Below are 24,334 nucleotides of genomic sequence, written 5' to 3'. Positions count from 1 at the left end.
TGTTATCTTATAAAAGGAGCTTTCCCTAAGTTTGAGCTGTCAAGGGACATTACTGAAAGTGAGCAAAATAAATACGCATATGATTAGAGCAATTTGTTTTACCTACTTGCTTTACCAAATTCTACCTTATTTTAAAGTACTTACTTTTGAAAGTATCTTAGAATCTTTAATGGACTGTAAGATTGTTGAATGAAAGGAACCATGATTTGGAATTTTTTTGTTTCTCATGGTACGAAAACAGCACTTGTAAAAATATTTATCATTTCAATTGGTTTCTTGGACACATTTACTTAGCTCATATATACGTATGTGCTATATGGTAGAGAAGTGTTATGAAAGCATGGAAAACATGGAGATTTAGGAGAGTGCAGGGCCTATGCAGGAAAAATTACTCTTCTTACAATTCCCCTTCAACACCTCTAATTGTGTCTTAAAGGAAGTCTCAGTTTGACCGTAGAGTGTATTATCTTCTAACACGTGTTAAATCTGCTTTTCAAGAAAAGGGAGAGCTGGCTTCATGCTCAAAGCCACCAGCAAGTATGTATCCATTTATAATTAGAAATATGTTCACTGTACTTATTTTTATGGTTTCCTTCTATTTCTGGCAAGTTATACTGGTTTCTATTTATTTAAAATATATTTTTAAGTAAGTGTAGGGAGATAATAAATATGGCATGTGAATTACTTAAGTTTAAGAAAAAGTAACTTAACAGATAATACAGTTCAACCTATTATTCATAGGTTGGAAGCCAAGGTACAATAAGGATAAGTAACTTGCTCTGGTTACAAAACATATACTGACAAAGCTGGGACTAACATAAGCATCTTGATACTACTAGCGTCCAGCGCCTGATGCCCCTTTGATAAAAGAAAGTGACCCTCAATTAATATTTGATGATTGACTGTCTTCTCTAAGCCAATTACTTCTTTCATCCTGAATAATGCCAATGTTCATGGATATGAAAGTGAATCAATAAAAACTCAAAGTATAAGGTGGCATGCAATCAGGAGCCAAGAACTACAACTAACAGAGACAAGAGAAGGTCACAAAAATGAACTTTACAACATCAAGCAATGTATCATACATAAAGCTAATACATCTGCATGCATGTGGTGGCACTCTGTGGGATTCAGAAGGTCACATCTTCAATGAAGTGCTAGTGTGCCAAACATATTTTTCCAAAAGCCACAAATCTGGCCTAGAATGTGGAAGGAGCTTCTAGCAAACACACACCTATAGTTTATATAAGGAAGGAAAGTCTTCTATTAATGCAGCCAAAATTCATCCTTCCATGTAAAGAGACACTGAAATTCATGAATAAAGGGTGTCTTGAGATACATGAGAAACTAAGGAGAGGCCTAAAGGGCTTTGGGCAGAGGGGAAACAGGATGGCATGGATACATTTTATTGTTTAGCTTTGTATACATTTTGATCTCTGAACCTACTGAATGTATTACATATTTAAGAAATAAAACTCCCCCCACAAAATGCCTTGACCATTTGGTATTCAGTGTCTAAGAGACTCTGGACCATTAAAAAAAATTACTTCTTTACAAGAATATTTAAATAAATCTAGAGTCTACTTTTTTGTTAAATTAAGTTTTCACAGTTATTTTACAAAATACAACTAAATGTATTTTAATTAGCAGATGTCCTTCACAAAACTTGCCATTATTTTGAAACTGAGATAATTTTAGAAGCATAATAAAAAAGCCTCCACTCTGAATTTCTTCATAACTATGTAATGAGTTTTAAATTTTGAATGGCATAAGGCAGTTTCTGAATGTTGTTAATTCAGTTCCACTGCATGTTTCTCCTACTTGCAAATAGCTTCAAATTTGCATATAACCATTGTGTATACATTTCAAATATGAAAGCTGGAATCATAGACAGATTGCAGATTACAAAAGAACAGAAAAACATTCTTTACATGGACTTTTGATTTCTCACATCAGCACCATGGTAACCATTAGACATTACTTGTCATGAAAAAAAAAAAGCAATGATTAATTATCATTCCTGAGTTTTACATGATTTATAGATACTTACCTTGTAAATCTAATGCTACCACAGCAGTATCATCTTCTAATCCTTCAATCACCTCGCACTTGTATCTCCCATAATCCTCCAGGGTCAGGTCTGTGATCACCAGAGAAGCATCATTATCACTGCCTCCTTTCAGAAACACTCTACCCTGGTAGCCTCCATAGGTTTTCTTGTGGTATCCCATGGAAACAAAAACATCCACTTCCTTGAGGTAATCTGAAGTTAGCTTGGTCCACTTAATTCGGATTTTGTGGGTTCCTGAGCCAAGTGCTGTAGGGTCTCGGTAAAATTTACATGGCAGTGTAACATTGCCACCTCTGTGTGAGAACACCTTGGCTTGTTCTGCTTCCACGAGTAGACGGGGGCCATTTTCTGCTATAATTGAAAAGAGAGAAAAAAAGGAAAGAACCATTAATATGCTTTTAGACTTTTTTATAATATGAAATATACTACCTACACAGGGTATCTGACAAAGAGTAGCATTGGCGATAAGCTTCTCTGCATTGTTGAGCAGTGATCTCCTTTGAACCACATAGAAAGGTACCTTTAGTAACTAGAGGGCATCTACAAGGTAGTAATGTCTTTTAAGCTGCTGAAAAAAGGAAGAATGTACATTATAATCAATGAGAAATATTGGCTATAATACTCTATAGTCATCTGAAGCTTGAAGATGTCATCGTAAATTCTATTTATTTTTCTTCTACAGTTAAATATCAAAAACGTAGAAACAAGACCAAGAGAAGTGACAGGGAACCATAACTATTTCATCAATATAAACCCAAAACGTACAAGCTAGGTAAATTGATCTCTCCCCAGCTGAGCTTTCTAATACGGTAAGTCTGTATTGTATTTCTAGGAAAAGTATACGGCAACATGATTAACTTTCATTGTACTTTTCTGGCCAAAGAATTAGAATGTCCTCCCATCTCTGGCTTCAATTCAAATATACACCTGCGATATGCCGTTCTGGAGCATTTCAAGCAACATGTATGTATTATTTTCACACAAAGGCCAGACATCAGAAAGGTATTTTTAGTGAGTGCTTTTTAAAAAACTCCAGATTTTGAAATATATTCCTCAAACCTTGGGTGTTAAAAGTGTATCCAAAGTTATATTTATTTTCTAATTAACCAGATAATTATGTTTCTTTATTCCCTTAAATCTCCTTCTACACCCCCCACCCCCCACCCCCCGCTACCCCTGCTTTCTGCTGTATCTTGGTTTACAGAATCCTCTCGCTTTGCTTCCGCCTTGCCACGCCTCGCCCTTTCGCTTCCCTCCTCCCTCCTCCAAGGACTTTACTGCCTTCCTGGGAGCACCATGATATTCCTAGCCTGCCAAGTCAGCACGGCCGCAGGCCTCTGGAGAGCCAGCTGTTATTTTCAGATCTTGGCTTTCTCTGGGGTTTCCCCTGGTTCGCTCGTTGCGCTTTTGACCTTGACAAGGTCTCTTGAGGATGTGCAAGCTTTGAAAATGAGAAAGCGATATAAGAATTCCTGGACACACATACCTCATCCACACACAGCTCTCAAAGGCTGCCAAAGCTGTCTTTCAAGCAGCCCTTCCTGCTTTAGGCTGAAGGTTCTGAATAAACCTTGGTCACGAATCGTTAACGATAGTACACAGGTGGTCAGGAGGAGTAGCAAGTCATCCCCAGACAAACCTCAAAACTTAGTTATTTAATGGCGCACGTAGGATTCAGATTTTAAAATAAAGGGTCCAAGAATAGACAGTGGTTATATTTTTATCATAGAGCAATCAAAATTCATATTTAAAAAATGAACATATTTATGTCAGCCCCAGTCCTCCGAAACTGAACAGTTGAACCACTTTTAAAGCCATCAGTGCCCCTACTTTGAATAGATCATAAACTGAGAGGATAATGGCTTAAGTAAAATGAATCACAAATCCAGCTCATTAAGCATTTCCTTTAGATTCTCTTCTTTATCTTCTTATTTAGGCCCATAGAATCATAAGACATAAAAGGTAAAGGTATCCAACTCTACCCTATGTAGAATACTCCCCCTGCAATATCCCCAGGGACTGCATCCATGTTCTACCTAAATATTTGTAGTATCTTCTTTCTGGGAGGAGGAAAAGGTGCTGTTTAATAAGTCTGCTCAGCAATGCCTGAGGCCCTAGGGAACATGGATCTACCCATTACCTTGGGAGGACGCCTGAAGCTGGGCCTTCCCATGCTGGGACTTGAGTTTAGACAAGACATGAGGCCTTCAGAAAGTTGCAGTTTCATGACTCTCTCAAGCTTTTTACTTTAAAGTCAAAACTAATGCCCAAATGCGCTGGGCTAAAGGGGAGTTCCAGTAGTTAGGAACATGGGCTTTGATGTGTCAGAGACCTTGTTCTAACCTCACCTCTTCAATTTGCTAGCTCTGAATCCTTGAGCAAGGTGTGCAAGCCCTAAGCCCGAATTTCCTTACATGTGAACTAGGGAAAGTAATGTCTACTAAGCATAGTTGACCTAATAGGCACATAAAGCACTTGAAATAATGGCTGACCCAAACTGTTCCTACTGCACAGTTTTCCCCCTGTATTTCTCCTATATGATACTGCCTAATATTGAGCATAATTTTGACATATATTAACCTTCCATGGTTCCACTTACTTATAAAGTTTTTAACCATGTGGAGTAAAATAATACATACAATGCCACCTGTATTATATAGGAAACTTGGAAATTATTGTGTGGTTTAGCATAATCATAAGGTATTCCAGAATGAACACAAGGCCTGAGTGTTTTATAAATTAAAGAGTTAAAGCACAGATCAAAAGTCTTGTACAAGAGACTGAAATTTCTAATTTTTTTCTGAGGTTAACTGTAAATCATCTTGTAGTATTTTAGAAGTATAAGCTTCTGATTTTTTTTTAGGTACTATTTACTTATACTCTAGCATTCTGCGTAGATGATGACTTATGTGGTATAATGTTGAGACCTAGGCAGACACCAAAAATCCATTGGCTTCCCACAAAATAATTTTTCTAACAAGTCTGCTAGAATGTATAAATTTCCACCATTCTTATTTTTGGGGCAACTGGGGTGTTGAGGTAGTAGATGCCACGAGGCCCTGGCTGAAATTCAAAGAACCCTGAGAAAGTTGGGTAATGTGTAACTTTGAGTGACTGAGGGCCATTAACATTCATTAACCTAAATCCCCAACATGGCCTTTAGAACAATGTGTTTTATTAGCTTGTTTGCTTCTAGAAGCTCAACACTGCAGATTATACAGCATTGAGCATTGCTGGCGGGAGTGGCCTGTTGCAGAGCAGGTAAGATGTAGGAAAGAGCACTGGCCAGTGAGTCAGGAGCCCTGGGCTCTGTTGCAGGCTCTAGCAGGGCTTAGCTGTTTGAGTGACAGGTCTACATCATGAGAACATTGAGCTTAAGGTTCGTATCTGGCTCCCTATGGCAGGTTGTCATGATAGGGATCAGCCAGGAAACACACTAAGAGGGAGAGGGTAGAGGGCTGGAACAAAGGGAGCCTATGATGCTGATGGCAAACATTGCACAGTCTTGTCTAGAGTAATCTGATCATTGGGTTAAAAATGTGGATTGGTTTGAAATTAATGTTTAAGTCAAAACTGTTCAATCAACAGGGCAGTTGTAAAGCAAATCAAAAGATAAAAATAAACCTTGATCATCAGAATGAGTATTGCTTATCCTTTTTTTTTTTTTTTTTAAATATTAACTAGAGAAAACCAAGCAGCATACATGTGCTCATTTTAGGGGGACTGAATTTTTTAAAAGTTCAGTCTGTAAGTTACAGGAATTTCATATTTTTATTAGTGAGTGTCAGTGACAGTGATGAAAGATTTGATGGCCTTCAAAGACCACAGTTGTCTCCAGGGGAAACAGCAGGGCTTCATTATTATTTTACAGTCTGCTGTGAAATCCAGAGGACATCATTCAGTTTCACCAAATGATGAAAGCAATGGCATGACCGAAAAGCTGATCTTTGTATCACTCTGTAATTTAGATGAAATCTTTTAAACAATAGGACAAAAACAATTTAGAAATATGGTATTGGACTATTACCTATTGTTCTTAGTTCTATTAAAAGTTTAAACATTTGGGGGGGCAGTTCATTGCCAAAGAAATAGAGGTGACAGAAAGTAAAAAAAAAAGGTGTTATGGGTCAAAGTTTGTCTTTTAAAAATAAATAACTTTTTGGATTGTACAAAATAACCAGTCTTGGTGTTGGTTACTTTCTCACTGGTGTATAATGAAGAAGCCTCCAGACTTTTGGATTTCCTAGACCAATAAAATGTAAAAAGAACCCAAACAAACAAAACTGAGGAATATATTTAAGATGGTTAAACAAAGACAAAAAATACTCCCCTTCCAAGAAAACATTCTACCACCATCATTTGATTTTTTTATTGTGGTAAAATACACATAACATAAAATTTGCCATTTTAACCATTTTTAAGTGTGTGATTCAGTGGCATTAATTACTTTCACATTGTTGTGCAACTGAGGCAGGAGATAGATGGGCCACAGGCTGAGCAGCTGGAGTTTGTCCCCTCTGGAGAGATACTTCAAGATGAAGATAACAGCGGGAGCAAGGAGAAGCTGAGCCTGCCCAGGTAAGAGGTACAGAGACCACATATTTTTCATTCTTGAGGTCAGGGAGACCTTCCCAACTACACCTGTGCAGAAAGGCTCCTCGGGTCAAAAAGGGAGGGAGTGCCACCCCATAGTAGGTGATGTCAACCTACCCATAGGCCTCTTCGCTAGAATCCATCTTGGCTAAGAGATGCGCACGCATACAGGGGAGGACCCTGAGACAAACCAAAGATGGACTCAGAGCCAGGCAAAGCAAGATGATTGGCCAGAGGAAACCCAGAAGAAATGCCCCATGTAAGTGATTCAAACTACTACGAGGGCGCAAGTCTCTCTCTGAGTCCTTCAAGTGTGTGTGTGTGTCTATTCACACATATTCTTTTTCCTCCTAATAAACACTTTACTTGTTTCACTACTTTCCGCCTCTTTGTGGAAGTTCATTTCTACAAAGCCGACGGGCCAGGGGCCTTGTCACTGGCCACTGGCCTTGGTGGTCTAGTGGCGAGGATTCAGCGTCCTCACTGCCTTGGCCTGACTTCAGTCTCTGGCCAGGGACCTGAAATCCTGCTTCAAGCTGCTGCAGGCCGAGGCCATCTGCAATCACAACCACCATCACCATCTATTTCCAAAACTTTTTCATCACTCCAAACGAAAAACGAATTCCTCCCTGACATTCCAAACTAGTAGGCAGACACTCAAGTACCAGCTCCACGATGAGTCATTTGAAAATGCTGCACAAGGTTTTAAAGATAGTTCCTTACTTTTGTGGCATCTGTTATCACTTTGGTGGGTTGAGATGTGTAAGACTAACACTCTGGAAGCTGTTACTTCCTTTAGGGAAGCCAACCTACCCGATGATGAGCAACCAGGCTGGATTTGTATCCTTCTCGTTGTGCTTACCACAGTCTACTGAAAACAGTCACTCTGTCTCCCTAGTCCACGTCTTGTTATATTGTTCCTCCAGCATCAAAATAGTGCCTGGCATGTGATAAGTGTCTGTGACTGAAATAGACGAATGCCTCCCAGAGGCTGTGCGCAGCTATGGCAGTAGACATAGACCCCTGCCCTTGCTTTATACCATATTGCTAAAATGAAAACACTTTATAAAAACAGGTAAAGATACATATTAAAGACACAATATTTAGAAAGAACATAATTTAGACATCGGTCTCTCATCTTACACATTACATTTGAGTAGGATACATAATTTAGGAAAAAATTATCTTACTTATTAATCTTTAACTGTTTATAATTACAGTCAGCCCTCTGTATCTGTGTGCCTCATTTGGGATTCAACCAATCAGAGATGGAAAATATTTGAAAACGACATTCCAGAAAGCTCTGAAAAGCAAAACTTCAATTTGCTTCTTGCCTACGTATTTACATAGCATTTACATTGTATTTACAGCTATTTACATAGCAACATTTACATTGTTTTAGGTATTATAAGGGATGATGCCTGTAGGCTAGGTGCAAATACTGCAACATTTTATACAGGGGACTTGAGCATCTGAGGATTCTGGTATTGGAGTTGAGTCTTGTAACGAATCTCCAGTGGACACTGAGGGGCGACTGTGTTTTGTTTCCTTCAGACTGGAGTAAATCCCATTGTTCCCGGTGTTGCTCACTGGGAGCCGGAAGCTCCCGTCAGTGGTCTTGACTCTGCTGTGTCTTGTCAGCTTTGCATCAGAGATGTTTACAAGGCCCCTCCCCTCTGCCCCTCTCTCTCTCCGTCTAGTCTTTACTGTCCTTTCAGAGGGCTTTTCATTTATCAGAGACAGAGCTTTAGTTTCTTGCCCAGCTGTTCCTCAATGTAAAGGCTCTGAGTCTCTCCTCTATGACTCAGCACTTCAGGAAGGGTGACCTGAAGAGGGCAGGAAAGAAGCTTTAAGGAGGATCCATGGCTGCCCTCTGCCCTCTACTACTTGACTTGGGTTTGAAATCCTGTTGTATTTCTCCCTGGCCCATCTTTGCTTTTACCTGGAGTTCAAATGCTGACCTGAGGACATATAAGAATATGTGTGCTTCTTACCATGTGTGTAACTTGGAAAGAAATATGTATACTTACATAAACTATATCTGAAGGAATCACTAGAAACCCATGAAACTAATAACCATGGTAGCCTGTGGAAAGGAAAGGTAGATGTCTGGGTCGAGAGCTCCTGGGATATTTTCACTGTGTATACTCCCATATTTAAAAATTTTTGAACCGTGTGCACGTTATCACCTGTGCACACCCTAAGTAGAAATGGAATAAAAATATTAAAAATGGTTGACAAAAATGAACAAAAAACTTAATTGACAAAGATAAACAAAAAACTTTCCCTAAAGTGTCTCTAGAAATACACACAAGAAGCTGGTAGAAGCAGCTCGTAGCCAGAATTGCAGTATATTGTTATAATTGCGAGATTATATTTCTGGAGAAGACCTATGGCTCTGTTAATAATAATAATGTTATATTTAAACAGGTCTTCAAAACGTGAAAATTTTACCTCGTTTTTTCAATTCCTTTAAGATACCACCGACAAAGATATTGACTGTCTTCTAGTTTTGACTATAAAGGAAGAGTCCAAAGCTGAAAATAAGGTAAGTGAAGATTGCTCTTTGCTGTAAAGTGATTACTGCTGTTTCTCACCCTCTGTGACCCTGTCTTTTGGCCTCACAGGCTACAGGAACATACTCCTCCCAACACCCCTCCACCCTCTGCCGGGGCCTACCTGCTCTCTAAACACTGTATAGTCATTGTGCCCTGCTTGTTCCTATCAATCTACAGCTGAACCAGATTACCTAGAATTGTATTTCCAGTTTCCTTAAATGGTATGTGACCTGCATTACCTGATGTGATGTGCTGTGGAGCATTCCCTTTGGTATTGACCACATCCGGCTTCCTTCCTGTATGGTCAGACCACTCAGGATGGCTGTTCTCTTGCTTTCTGTACATCCCCTGCTCGATCAGTGCCTGCTTCACCTACTCCCTACTCTCATGACTCACCTTCCTACACAGTTGCCCCAGGTCCCAGCTAATGATTATTCTAGCTTTAGAGCAGAATGTCTCCACCATGACAGCTTATCAAAGGGGAGGTGAGGGGTGTATTCCTCTTCTGGTTTCCCTGGTAACTGATGAACCAACCTGACATCAATTCCCCCTATAAATGGTAACCTCCCCTCTCCCTGGGGAGCTAAGACTGCAGCCAGGTCCTGCCTGCCCTCTGCCACACACAGTGGGGTGTCGCTCCAGGACCTTGCTTCAGACGTGTAAGCTCCCCAATCCATTAAACTGTTGATGTCTCTGTTGCTGACTCTGAGCTCTTTCTTCAGTCTTGAAGCTGGGCAGGTACAGGGCTTGTAGGCCTGTGGGGTGCAGCCCAACACTTGCCTTAGAGGTAAATTGATTCTGTGATGGGAGACAGCCCAACACCAACATATAGTGTTGTTTCGGGTGATGTTGATCATGAATGTGTACCATGTTATTATATCCAAGTTTCATAGTAAAAAATAAGGATAAGTGCTATCACTATTTTAGAGCCTGAAGGTTTTTTCAGGGACAGTGGAAACTTTTCTCCCCAGAGGATACTTTAGGCAGATCTTTGCCATATAAACGGTGAGCTTCTTTGCTGGAAATGGGCATCAAGAGCCTCCAAGTAGTTCTAGGGCGTCCATTGAACGTAGTTCAAAAATCTGTGTTCTGAGACGTAAACCTGAAACTGGGTCACTATCTTGAAAAATATTGTCTCTTTTTAATTCCTTTTTCTTCATCTTTTTCAACCAGGAAGAAGTAAAGTGTGAAGAGGGTGTTTAGCTCTGTTCTACTAAATTCTTTGTGGCTTTTGTCTTGCCACATTCATTATTGTTTCATCTATTTTCGCAGCAGCTATAGTTTATTGGTTAAGCATGTGGACTGTGCCTCTTACCTGGTGTCCCCTAACCTTTATGTGCTCAGTTTTCTCATCAGTAAAATGGAGTTAATTCACCTTCTTTGCAGGGTTCTTGTGAGGGTTAAAGGACGTGATACGCTGAGAGCTTAGCCTAGTGCCTGGTACCCTGAGTGCCCAGTAAATGTTGGCTGTTACTAGCAAACATTTACTGAGTTTCCAAAGTGTGCCAGGTATGCAAACCAGCTTCTGTCATCGACATTTTCTTCTTTCCTATGCTCTTTCAGAAGACAGTTCCTAGAAAGTACTGATTCCTGAAAACTCGCATCTCATCAACTGATGATGATTTTCCTAATCTAGTGGTTCTTAATACAATAGGAGCTCATTTCAGTACCACCACCTTAAAGCCTTTTCAAAAAACACCCTGTATCTAATCCAGCTTCTTCCTGCTTCCTCCTCCCTTTCCTTGGGGGTTCCAGAAAGTCTTCGGGGGCTTCCCTGGTGGTGCAGTGGTTGAGAGTCCGCCTGCCGATGCAGGGGACACGGGTTCGTGCCCCGGTCCGGGAAGATCCCACATGCCGCGGAGTGGCTGGGCCCGTGAGCCATGGCCACTGAGCCTGTGCATCCAGAGCCTGTGCTCCACGATGGGAGAGGCCACAACAGTGAGAGGCCCGTGTACCGCAAAAAAAAAAAAAAAAAAGAAAGTCTTTGTTTGGTTGTAGAGGTGGAATGTGTGTATTGGTAGCTGTCACCCCACCTTGCTCCTTGAACTGCTCTTCAGAGTCACTATGGTGGCCTGAGGAAAAGTTTCTCAAAGGCTTGAGACCAAATCTTTTTTTCATAGTGATTTGATTTCTTCTGGAACATAATTATATCAGTTGAATGGAATAAAATGGGAGTCGTTTTTACCCACTGCTTCACTCAGAAGTTTTTCAGAGAAGGCTCAGATGGAGGCTGTATGGTTCCTGGTGGGTCAGGAGCAGAGGAATCAGCCTGCCTGAGTTTGAATCTCAGCTTTACCACTTAACAGCCATACGACCTGGGGCAAGCTACAGACCCTCTCTCAGCCTCAGTGAGGATAACCACCTTTATGTAGTGTGGTGGTGAGAGCTAAATGAGATGACCTAGGTAATGAAGTTTCTATTGTGTATCACACATAGTAAGTGGTTTTAAATGCTAATATTAATTTATCAGTATTATTGCCATTGGTTAAGTCCAATATAACTGGTCCCCAAACTTGAGACAGTCATACTAGCTTTGTCAACTCGGAGTTGTCTGCTCTTGCTAATAATTTTCAGAATTTAAACTTGTGCATGTTATCAAAGATTTATGAGTAAAGAAATAGCATTTGATTTCTATTATTTTAGTCTTAGAAAAAAAATATCACAGATAAAGAGAAATTAAGGAATACATTATAAGAAAATAAAATTTGAATGTTTTACTAATATAGTAAATGACAATCTTTGAAGAATCATACTTTCCAGGACTGTAATACAGACTTCTTTCAAAGGGTGTGGAGAAACTGAAGCATTAGCATGCGTCATTCTTCTTCATTAGGCTGTAATTAACCACACAGTCCCTAATTATTAGAAATGTGTTTTTATGTGGTAGAGGGCTCAGATCTACTTGTCTCTGCTCAGAGTATTTCCACTTTGTGGTAAAACATAAGGTCAAGTTATCCATAATTTGCAGAAAGGACACTGTTGGTTTTATACATTGGTATGGTTAGTGTCTTCACTTAGTGTGAAAGATATCAAGATAGTACTATGCAGAGTCAGTTCTGGAGGCAAAAGGGAACTTTTGATTCTGAATCAACAATCATGAATTGATAGCCTTTAATGTGTCAAGTATTAAGTTTAGTGCTGAAACAAAACGAAAGGTAAGTCGAACACAAAAGCCCAGGTGGGCAAGGCTGAGGGAAAATGAAGGGAGCACCATGGTCTTGAGAACACAAGGAGTGAAAGGGACCGTACCATTGCTGGGTGCGCGCACTCCACGCTCACGGGGAGCAAGTACTCGTTCCCACTGATGTTGTCCAATGGGAATGCAGGCTGAAAAGCAGCAGGTCTTTGGATTTTTCAACAGATACTAGAAATACACTTTTTTTTTTTTTTGGCTGCGCCTCGTGGCCTGTGGGATTCCACTTCCCCGACCGGGGATCAAACCCCCGCCCTTACGCTCTTGGCAGTGAAAGCGCAGAGTCCTAACCACTGGACCACCAGGGAATTCCCTAGAAATGCACATTTTAATGTGAATATCTCCTATTTTTAAAAACTTGCAATTAATTTAGATTTTAAAAAAATGTTACCTGGGAAAAAAAATTACCACATATCAGAGATCAGGATTTAGACTCTGGGAAGTGAATATGTGACCTTTGAATCCTCCTTTATCCCACCTGTTGATTCTGAGGGTTTCTGAATTTCAGACCCAGGCGATCTCCTTGTCTCTGCTTGCATTTCCTCCTTCTCCTGTGATCTCATCTAGTCCCATGGCTATAAATGTTGATGTGCTGGTGATTCCAGAACTTTCTAGCAGTGTACTTTTTCCTGAGCTCCGAACTAGTAAATCCAATGACCTGCTGCTCATATATTGGATGCCAAACAAATAACTTGAGTCCTCCTGTCCTGCCCAGACTTGTTCTTCTCCCAATCTTCCTCAGTTCATTTTATGCCTCCGTCATCTGTCCATTTGTTCAAGCCAAAATCTAGCAGGTGTGTTTGATATGCCCCTTTCCCTTAATCCCTACGTCTAGTCTGTCAGCAAGTGCTGCCATCTCTATCTCATTTTTTTTTTTTTTTTCCCAAATTGGTTCATCTCCATCCATCTCCACTGCTACCATCGTGGGCCACACCACCATGATTTCTCACCTAAACTACCTCAAGACCCTCCTAAAGGTCTCCTCATTTTTACTCTTGACCCACCATAATCCAGTAGTCACCTGGTCTTTTGTACATGTAAATCATATTACATCATCCCTTTGCTCAAAACCTTTTAGCCATTTTCAAGCACTTTTAGAATAAAATCTGAACTCTATACTCTGAACCAAATAAAAAGTATGATGGTCTCACTCATGCCTCCTCTTCCAGTCTCATCTTAAACCGCACCCTCTCCACTGCCAGGCTGTAGTCCCTTTAGCTTCTCTCTGGTTTGAAAATACCATGTTTATTCCCATCTCAGAGAATTTGCACTTCCCATTCTTTCTACCTGGAATGCTCTGTCTCTGGCTTTTGATGTGACAGGCTTCTGCTCACTATTCAGAGCTCAGCCTACAGAGCCCTTCCTAATTCCCCTCTATGGGGTTCATCCTACAGCCCCCTAGGGGCTCTCTCACAAGATTTTCCCCCTTAAAAACACTTTTATATTTATTGTTTATATGTTCATTTGTTTTTATTTATTCAATTACATATGCAAGCCAAATAAATAGTTATAAGAAAAGAGGCCAAAGCTTGGTTTTGGAGCACACTTTGATTTTAATATATTATGGGCAGCCTATAAATAACTGTTATATCATACATCTTTTAAAATAAGATATTCCGTTTACATGGAAACATCTCTATGAAGTATTAACGTCCAATCAGCTTTTCAGTATTTTAAGCTAATTAAGACCCTTCGTTAATGATTGTGTGATAAAAAAACAAGGCAAAGTGAGAACATAAAATAATCATATGTAAATTCTGGAGATTTAAAACCTTTCAGTATAATTTATGACAGTTTTCAAGAGAAAATAAGAATTGTTCATAACCCACATTATTCTAGGGAAGAAAACTTTAGAATTTTCCTCTCTATTCTTGAAAAAAAGCAAAAAACAGAAAAGGAAAAAACCCTTGTGTGAGTGTTCATTATTTTTTACTAGCAATATTATTGGTCACAGATAATCATAAATCCATTGTGAAAAAATGTAGCCATATAACTAAGAAAATAAAAACTGTATGTAATACATACTGTAGTTTATAAGGAAACCTGTCTTTAACTTACATGCCTTTCACCTGTTTCATCTGTGCCTTTCCCTACCATTCAGTAACTCTGAGCCAATCGGACAAACGTCATTTCCAATGCTTTCCAGGAACAAGGCAAAGCAAGGAAGCAAACAAACACCACTTCACATAGAATCCTCTAGAAGCGGAAATCTCCTCACTTCAAGGATTATGTTTTCAGTGGTGTTTCTATTTTAAATTTACGATCTCTCTTTAGAAACAAGAGACGACTCTCCCTTCTTTCCACCCCCTTCACCTAATCTGAGCCCTTGACTGTAGTAAATGTTCCCTGTTCTAACTTGCTTTGTTAATTTTGTACTTGATGGACTATGGTCTTTCTGTGTTTTTATCCTTAATGTCCTTGTCTTGTTTGAGTGGACAGTGTGTGGGAAAGGTAGGTAGAATTCTTGTTTAACTTAATATTCTTTAGTACATTTCACAGCATAATCCTTGAGTATGTAAAAACATACTACTCAGAGTTTATACATGTGGTAATTAGTTACCCAGCAAGTACTCAAGTCAAGCAACCAACGTGTTTAATTAAAACAAGATTAAAATGGCTCCAATTTGTACTGACTACTTGATAATCATTTTTGAGAACATATGTAGTGCTGCTACTACATTGTAGCAATACAAAATACACAAAATGTTTTTGAAGTGATTTGTATAGAACTTTTAGATTTCTTATGCTTTCAGTGTCTTCATTTTGAAATAAAAATATTTCTGTAACAAAGATCCCCTCCCACCCGCTGGATATTTTCACTTTGATACCTCTTAATTAAATTTTTTTTTTTTTTTTTTTTTTTGCGTTACGCGGGCCTCTCACTGTTGTGGCCTCTCCCGTTGCGGAGCACAGGCTCCGGATGCGCAGGCTCAGCGGCCATGGCTCACGGGCCCAGCTGCTCCGCGGCATGTGGGATCTTCATGGACCGGGGCACGAACCCGTGTCCCCTGTATCGGCAGGCGGACTCTCAACCACTGCGCCACCAGGGAAGCCCTTAATTAAATATTTTAACTTAGCACTTTGGTAGATTTTTGTACTCCAAAATACATTCCTAAAAGAGTAGTTTCCATTTTCCATTTAAAATAAAGAGCCAAAGCAATAAAGAAATCTAACTATTCTTTCTTGGTAGCTGGGAAAGTCAGAGAAATATAGCATGTTGAAATTACTTTAACATTAATCCATTCAGCTATAGGTCAGTGCTTTAGCTGAGTCAACATTGGTTCCAGCAAAGCTGCAACCAAAGAAAAAGGCTTCTCTATTTAATGGATTTTTCTGGGGGGGGGGGGGAAAGCTTTGGGAAAGTTTCCAAACAGTCATTGGCTTCCTGCATAATTTGCCAATTTCAGCACTCAGGATGGAACAGAGAACGCAATGGCTGTTAGTGTGAATTTGTTGCTACCTGAAAATATTATTAAATATAGGTTTTTATACCTGGAAGTATTCTAAAATTCATTGTTTTAATAGATGCATTATAGAATAACATAGAATTCAGCATTTTAGGCTACTCTACAACAAGTTTAGAAATATTCTTAAGGTGTATTTTATGGGTTTAAAAAGTGAGTATGAATACAAAATTCTAAATAGTAGGATATTTTTGTTTGGTAACTAATTATTCTTTTCTTCATATTTCAACCTCTATATAACACTTATTTTATTGTTTTTTGTCATCTTTGTTGCCCTGATAATATTGTCATTAAGCTCACTGAGGAGATGGTTTGTTCTTCCATAGAGAATAACTCAGTATTTTGCACAAAGAAGGCCAATGTTTAGCAAATGCCCGAATGAGTAGATTATTTCAAAAGGACACACAAATGCACAGAAGACTGGGCAATGGGCTAGCAAATGCAAAGTTGCATTTCATTCCTTGCTTTTTCTATTTATAACCGTTGTGTATGTGTGTATAAATATATAAACTGTATGTGTGTGTGTGTGTACCTAGTGTACCAACTATATAGTTGAGGAAAATTATTGCCATGCTTGACTTATACCTATAATTTAAAGAAACTGCTTTATTGAATGGCAGTTATCACAGTTAGTAGTTCTATATTCATAGTAATGTCTGCCTTTCACTAGACCATAAGCTTGATGAAGACAAAGACTGTGAGTTTTGGTCATCATTCTATTCCCAATGCCTATTAAGGTGCTTACTGTAGATGACACATTTGTGCCCCCCCCCTCCCAAATTCATATGTTGAAACCTGATTCCCAATGTGATGATATTTGGAGGTGTGGCCTTTGGAGGTGATTAGGTTATGAGGGTGGAGCCCTCATGAATGGAATTAGTGCCCTTATATAAGGGACCCAGGAGCGGTCCCTTGTCCCCTTCTGCCATGTGAGGACACAGAGAAAAGACAGCCATCTCTGAACTAGGAAGCCAGCTCTCACCAGACACCAAATGTGCCAGCACCATGATCTGGGACTTCCCAGCCTCCAGAACTGTGAGAAATCAATTTCTATTGTTGATGAGCCACCCAGTCTATGGTATTCTGTTACAGCAGGCCGAATAAGTGTATATATGTATGCGTGCAGTATTTTTACATATGTATGTATATGCCTATATACATTTTCCTTCATCTCTTTTGGTTTTATTTACTGTATTTATATGGTGATATTCTTATTCCGATCAAATGATAAGGCTGTGTTTAAAGCAGTAGGTTCTTATTAGCATATTTGGTTTCACATCCTATAGTAAGTTAAGAAGAGATTTTAGAATTAGGATGTTGCTAATTTTTATAATTTCATGATGAAATTCTCTAATACTTTATAGCTCATAATTTCTAGATAGTATTATTAACAGTGTATGCATTTAGCCAAATGCAATTTGGAAAATATAGTTGATATTCATGGATTTTGCATTTGTAGCTGTAGATAGTGTACTCTGCCTCGAAAAGAAAAAATAAATTATAATTTAACTTTTAGTAAACAGACTCATGGAGTCTGAGTCCAGACAAGTTTTAAGTGGAAGAGAGAATGCTTATCTAGCTCTCCCATTAAACTTTTGTTCTGTAGATGGTTTATGATCATCCATTATTAAAATCACTTCACTCCTTTTGATCCTCTCTGCACCACCAGATCCCAACTCTGCAGATATTACATAAGGAACACGATAGCATTGCAGTGACCAAATGTAAATCAAATACTCTTCAAGCTTCGTGCACACATTAGGAGGATTGCTGCATCCTGCCTCTGGTGGATTCTCCTGGATTGTAAAACGCTATGTGCAGTGTGGGAGCAATAAAAAATGACCAAACAAAAATTGCTATCGAAACTGAGAATCCTCTTCCTTATCTGCTGCCTCTCATCGTACAAACTGTAAAGTTTCCTGAGATTTGGAAAGACTGACTAGGACTTGATTAGGAAAAGTTCCTAGATTTTGGCCCTGAATTTATTTAACAAATGTATTGATTACCTATACTATGTGCCCAGTATTAGTTTAGGTGACTGGGATACATCAGACAAAGATCCCTGCCCTCGTGGAGCTGATATATGTTCTAGTGGCAGAGATGGACACAAACAATTGAATAAAAATAAGTAAAGTAGATATCCAGGACTACAGAGAAAAGGAAAAGAAGATCAGAGGTAGATAGGGATGCCAGAGGAGGGGAAGAGCACAGTAGTCAGGGTGCATTCATTAAGAAGGTGAGGGCTTCCCTGGTGGCGCAGTGGTTGAAAGTCTGCCTGCCAATGCAGGGGACGCGGGTTCGTGCCCCAGTCTGGGAAGATCCCACATGCCGCGGAGCGGCTGGGCCCATGAGCCATGGCCGCTGAGCCTGCGCGTCCGGAGCCTGTGCTCCACAACAGGAGAGGCCACAACAGTGAGAGGCCCGCGTACCGCAAAAAAAAAAAAAAAAAAAAAAAAAAAAGAAGGTGAAAAATGATCCCAGATTTGAAGAAGGGGGTTAGCCAAGAGAAACGTCTCCTCATCAGCCATGCAGCCTGGGCCAAGCAACATTTAAGTGCTGGGTCTTGATTTCCTCATTTATACAATGGCGTATTGATCTCAATGATCTATATTAAAGTCCTTTTAAGTTCTTAAATTCTGTAAACTATGATTTACTTTATGCCAACATTACACAACGAAAGCAGTGATCTATTAATGTACATTAGGCCCACACAATGTGTCATGTGTTGCTAAATGCCATGGATGCCACAGGACTTGAGAAGTGCTCATTACAAGAGTGGTAATTTAGACGTGTCTCATTGCACTCATTCACGTATTCAGCACATATATTAAGCGCCTAGTATGTGCCAGGCACTACTGTATAGCTGGAGTGTTACGAAGCTGACAGTCTGATGCTAAGCTAGGATGGAAGAGTGGTTTGGGGCACAAGAAGGGGGAACCAACCACATTGAGTGGAGAGTGTCTACTTGTGCGAGGGATTCTAGATCTCCATTATTTTTGCCACCCACAGAGATGAACTTCTGACAACTCTTTCTTTAAAAAAATCTTAATTGCTTTATCTTTTGAGAAAAGTGACCGTAAGTTTTACTTATTATAAAGAAGGGAACTGTTTTTATCTCTTAAGATTTCCTCTTATTATTCTTCTAAAAAAATTAATGTAGCTTATTTGTGTTCACCTACTAAGTATATTAAGGGGAATATTACTTAAGTTTGGAAAGCTTCATTTTCTACACGGAAAGTAAAAGTGATCAGATATTGTTTAATACCATTGGAGAAATTTAAAACTGGAATTAAGGAGGGCAAAGAAGGCAATTTATAAAATGTTTACTTCATTAGAACTAAGGTAATGATATGGTTCTGCTAGCAAATGAATTTGAAAAGCATGACCTTTTCCCACCAGTATTTGTGCTCCTTTTTCTATTTAAAAATCAGTTTTCCGTGACAGTGAAGAAATAATCAACATGGCGATAACAACTATCATCTACTGGTGCTTATTGTGTTCTGGGTACTAAGCACTTTTCCATATATTATCTAATTTAATTCTCACAAAGCTTTATAGAATAACAGTGATTATACCCAATTCTATACATGAGATAACTGAGACTTGAAGAGATTAAGTAAACTGCCCAAGGTCTAAAGCCAGTAACTGGGATTAGGGGAAAAACTCCTGAACTTGTCATCAGAAGACCTGCACTTGGAATGCCAGAGGCAGGAAACACTGGATCGCTGACATGGATAAGATCAGGCGGTTACGTATTCAGTATAACTATAATTGTTTTGCAGCTATTTTGCTTAATAGGCAAATGGTCATAAAATTTCTCTGCTGTCCATATAAATGTCTTCGTAAAAGTTGTATTTTACAAAGTATATTCATCATCTGTGAACTTCTACTGGTAATTGAAAGTCTACAAAGAGTTTTTTTAGAACAGATCCAAATATTTTAAAAATTGTGCCTTTGTGTGATTTAGTACTCCATATAAAATTCTTCCTAATGAACTCAAGTTTCAAAGGATTGAGAAGTTGTTTGACTAGGCACATCATGAAATGAGGAGTATAATCCGTTAGTTGAGATTGTTATAGAGACAATGTCAACAGCAGTTATCTCTTCCTGTAGAAGTATTTGAGGAAATTACTATCCCCCACACTGCGAACAGTATATGATATAGAAGCTGATATCTTGATTGCAAATTTTTAGCAGACTCCATGGACAAGTGTAGTTTACTTTCTTATATAATCAAGTTGATTCAATAAAAAAATTAAAGGAAGTGAATTAGTGCAAGTGCAATTTTATCTAAAGCTTTTCAATAGAAACACTTTGCCCAGGAATCTATACTTGCCATTTTTTCCCCTGGTATTCTGACTTTTTTTTTCTTAAGCCAGATTAAAAAATTTTTTTGCCTGTGTCTCTATAGAATCTCCCAGAACTAGATAAGGAGGAAGCCTTCAGAAAAAATAATTAGGTAACTCTTATGCATAAGAGTTAAGAACGTGCTAACAAAGTGTTCAGCATCTTTATCAAGGCAGCCAAGGAGAATTTGAGGATTATGTGCATTATTCCCCTGGTATTATTTAAGCCTGGGAAACTTGAGGTACAAAAATAAAAAATTAATTACAAATGAGAGGTAGAAAAGGTGTTTTTGTAGTAACACGAATTTTGAATAATTTTCTGTCACTGAGAGAAGCTCATACTGCTTATCAGTACAATTTGGGAATTTGAGATTCAGATTACTAATTTAATCATTTGATTGCAAAATTCTTATAAAATTTTATGAAGCCTTCAGCTCCCTTAAATTCCTTCTGGGCCATGTTTTTGTTTTGTTTTTGGAGGGCTGTGTTTGATAAATAAAAGTTTTAAATATGAGAAAATAACCCAGGATGTAAGTAATGAAGGTTATCTGCTTTAATGATTATCTGCTGTGCTATGGGTTTATTTTTGTGTTATAAAAGGCAACTGAAATTATGGCAGGCCATTTGGGAGTGTTTCTCTGAAGGGCTGAGAACATGAAAGTTCAATCTGAATGCTATAATAAAGTAAAAAGAAAACGTTTTGTTGGATAAAAACTAATGAGAACAGGTATTTGGAGCAATTTTTTTAAAAATTTCAACTATGGACATAGCATCATAATATTGACCCAAATCACATTTCAGTGTTAATTTCCATAAGCAAAATGTAGGCCTTGTAGTTGGTTTTTTTTTTTTTTTTTTGTAGTTTTATTACTTGAAAGCTCAGAGCAACTTTCTAAGAACGTGAATTTACAATTAAAATGAAGTGGACTAGCAAGTCATTTTTTAAAAAATTGGATAGTGTAGGCAAATAATCTGGATAATTCTGATACCTTGTGTCAGCAATTCCTTTGCACTAAATTTCAACAGAGTATATGGGAATGGAAAGACTGGAGCAACAGAAGTTTTCCTTGCTGAGAAAACTTGAGTCTGACTTACAGGCTTCCTTCAGGAGTAACTTTTAAAATGTTAATATAGTTTTAAAATAATATTTTTATACTCTGCATGAAATTAGACTAAATGATTTCTACATCAATAACAGGTATCTTGTCTAGTAATGGCTTGAAACCATTGCTAAAGGTTAATCCTCCATTGGATTTAAAACTTCTGTGACTTGATGTTAAAAGGATGTTCTCCCTCATCAGAAATCTCTATGTGTAAATATCTTAAGTCTCTGGGAAACAGCTTTGATTCTACTATATATAGTAAAGGAAACAGCTGAGTCAGCAGCTTGCATAGTAAAACTTATGATTATGTAATTCCTTTTTATGGTCCAACAGTGAAAATTGTAAAGCTGTTAGAAACAAAGAGAACTGAAAGAGAAATGCCTAAAATAGCTAGACATTGTCAAATTCAGAATTCTATCTGGGTAGTTGTAATACATGCAGGAAAATACTTCCAGCCAGACCTACACTATCATTTGACCTTCACAAGTCATACTTTTCAACAGTGGATGCGATTTTCTGAGACTACACTTTTGACCTTGAAGCTATAACTTGATGTTTTATGTCTCTTAGCAAACTTATAATGCCTCTGGTCCCCAAACTGAGTTCATCTAAAATTCATACCATCATATGTTTAAACTGTTAAATCCTGTAATTCTTATTTTAATTATTCAGCATACAAGGGCAAAGAGAGAAGCTCCAGCTCCTTTAGAATTATATTTTTCTTATTGCATTGAAATGCAACATTGAAAGCTAAGTCTCATTGAAAGCTAAGTCTCTTAGCTTTCTTAACGCAGGATGTCCCTCATCTGAAGCTGGGGCTGAGGAAATAGCTGCATTGTACTGCAGCCTCAAATCCTGCTACAGCTCCCAGGCTTAGGATTCAGCTGAGCTGAAAAGAAATATGCAGGGCAATACATTGGTCTATGGGAACTAAAGCTTTACCAAAGGAGATTTTAATAGGGTAAGTTACTTCTTCCTGAACCTTAGCTTGTCTGACTTTCATTTTCATGTTTTTCTTAATGATGATTCTAACAAAATGACCTCACATCTTAAGTTTTACTTCCTATTTCTCCCCCCGCCCACCCCGCTTTTGCCTTGCCTCTAAATAAACTTTCTACCCTCCATTCTACTTAGAAGATAGCAACTGAAAAGCCTTGAACAATTGCATCAACTCCCTGCAGCTGGACATTCTTAAGCCAATGCACTTTAATTGTCCCCCGATTCTTAACTCTACTGTAATGCAATAGCATTCAAAAGCCAGGGAGCATGTTCACCAATTCACTGAAAGGAAAAGTCAATGCAGCAGAACTAAAATTAAGAAACACTAACCAAGCATCTCAACTCTAAGTAACTTGAAATGATTTGACTTTCATAAGAGAAGCTGTGTTTTCTTACCTTGGATGTGAATAACTCTGTCATGATCTACAGTATAGTTGTCTGAATGATGATCGGCCCAGCAGATTGAAATCAGCACCAGAAGAAGTAGACTATTCATCTTTGTAGCCCAAAGAATCTTCTTCACTGTGAAAGCATCACATACAAAGAGGCTTGTGAGATTTGGAACCCTTTGGAGTGTTGCACTGCACAACTTATTACTGCCTTATCATCATAGAATGGGTCTGTAAAAATATTTAACCCGATGTGCTCAGAAAGTTACTGTAGCTGTCTTTGGGAGCTGAAGACTGCAGCTTTGAACAATTCCAATTTCTCTTATGTAGCCAGAGTCCAAACAGTGTTTAACTCTATCTTTGCAGAATTGTAAATCTAGAAATTTATTTAGAACAGTATAGTTTCGATGTAGAGAGTTATAGCAAGTTACAAAAAGACGTGGCAAGGATATAAACAGACTTTTCAAAAACATTTAAACCTCTGAATTTGAAGTATAAGTTAATAACAGTTTGATACAGCTACATATGAATATTTGTCATCTGGTTTAATTCGGAACTGAATCCATTCATTTTACATATGGCTTCCTAAGCAGGTTAGATTTGCTTCTAAATAGAAAAGAGGACACACAAAAAAATGCCTGATTAAACAGAAGCAGCACATTTGTTACAGACTCACCATCTTAAACACTGCTTGGGTCTATGGTGAATAGTTGAAAATTATAGACAAACTAGGTTAGAGTTGTGCATGCTACCAGTGCAGTCATCCTGATTGATTTTTCATTCATTTCTACCTAAAATGCTGACGCATCAACTTGGAGTGCCAGGTAGGGTCTCTGCAGTCAGCAGAGCCACGGCTGCAGGGACCGTTCCTGCCAGCCTCCCAGGGCAATTAAGCAAATAAAGAGCTGAAATAGACAGCCAGGCGCAGCTCTAGTCCTGAGTGAAAGAGGCTGAGCCATCGCCTGGCTGTCCTTTATTGCAAAACCGATTTGACAAAAAGGGACACAATCCCCCCCAAACTTCGTCATTCTAAGGACCAAAAAGTGATTCCAAATAATACAAACCAGACGACCTCTGCAGTATTTGCCAGGCAAGATTTTCAGTGTAGCTCCTCTTTTAATGTGGAAGCTGAGGCAGATATTAACAAGAGCTTTCTTTTTCTCTCATGCACACAGCAGCCTTAACAATACTTGGCTATTTTTGAGACTGAAATTGCACAGTAATGACTTCTCACACTAGTTTGTTTTTTCCAGGAAAGCCTGACTCCCTGGAATACTTATTAAAGAGCTCTGAGTCTGTTCCTGGAGGCCCTTGCAGGCCAGCCTCTTCTCCAGAGCCCGATGCCCTACTCACAGCCGTCCCCCAAGTCTCTTGGGACAGCAGTACCTCTCTGCCTTCTCCCCTCTAAAAATCGGCATCGTTGTGATGCTTAAGGATTCAGTCTCTCATGTTTGCTTTAACCCTTTTCTTTTTCTTCATTATGTCACAGAAAGAAGATGGTGGATGAGCAAATTGAGAAACTTACTTTCCCAGGAAACTAAAACTGTCACCTGCAAAATTCTCTCCGATTTACTGATCTTGTTTTCAGGAGTTCACTTGCTTGCTCCTCTCAGGTTTT

At 38.8% G+C, this 24,334-nt stretch overlaps 1 protein-coding gene across 1 annotated transcript in view; it reads right to left on the bottom strand.

Moving 5' to 3' along the window:
* The window catches only part of HAPLN1 (hyaluronan and proteoglycan link protein 1), a gene marked incomplete at both ends in the record, with an annotated part of 30,939 nt that extends 8,116 nt beyond the window's left edge, over positions 1-22,823 (bottom strand). The window contains 2 exons of the mRNA XM_082835131.1: positions 2,051-2,422; positions 22,724-22,823. Coding sequence (XP_082691257.1) covers positions 2,051-2,422; positions 22,724-22,823 — 472 coding nt within the window. The remainder of the gene's footprint in view (positions 1-2,050; positions 2,423-22,723) is intronic.
* Positions 22,824-24,334: the final 1,511 nt, after the last annotated feature.

The sequence above is a fragment of the Leucopleurus acutus genome (assembly GCF_964270905.1).
Source record: "Leucopleurus acutus genome assembly, chromosome: 3".
In the NCBI taxonomy this organism is placed as follows: Eukaryota; Metazoa; Chordata; class Mammalia; order Artiodactyla; family Delphinidae; genus Leucopleurus; species Leucopleurus acutus.
The sequence above is the reverse complement of the archived record's forward strand: the minus strand, read 5'-3'. Positions and strand labels throughout refer to the sequence as shown.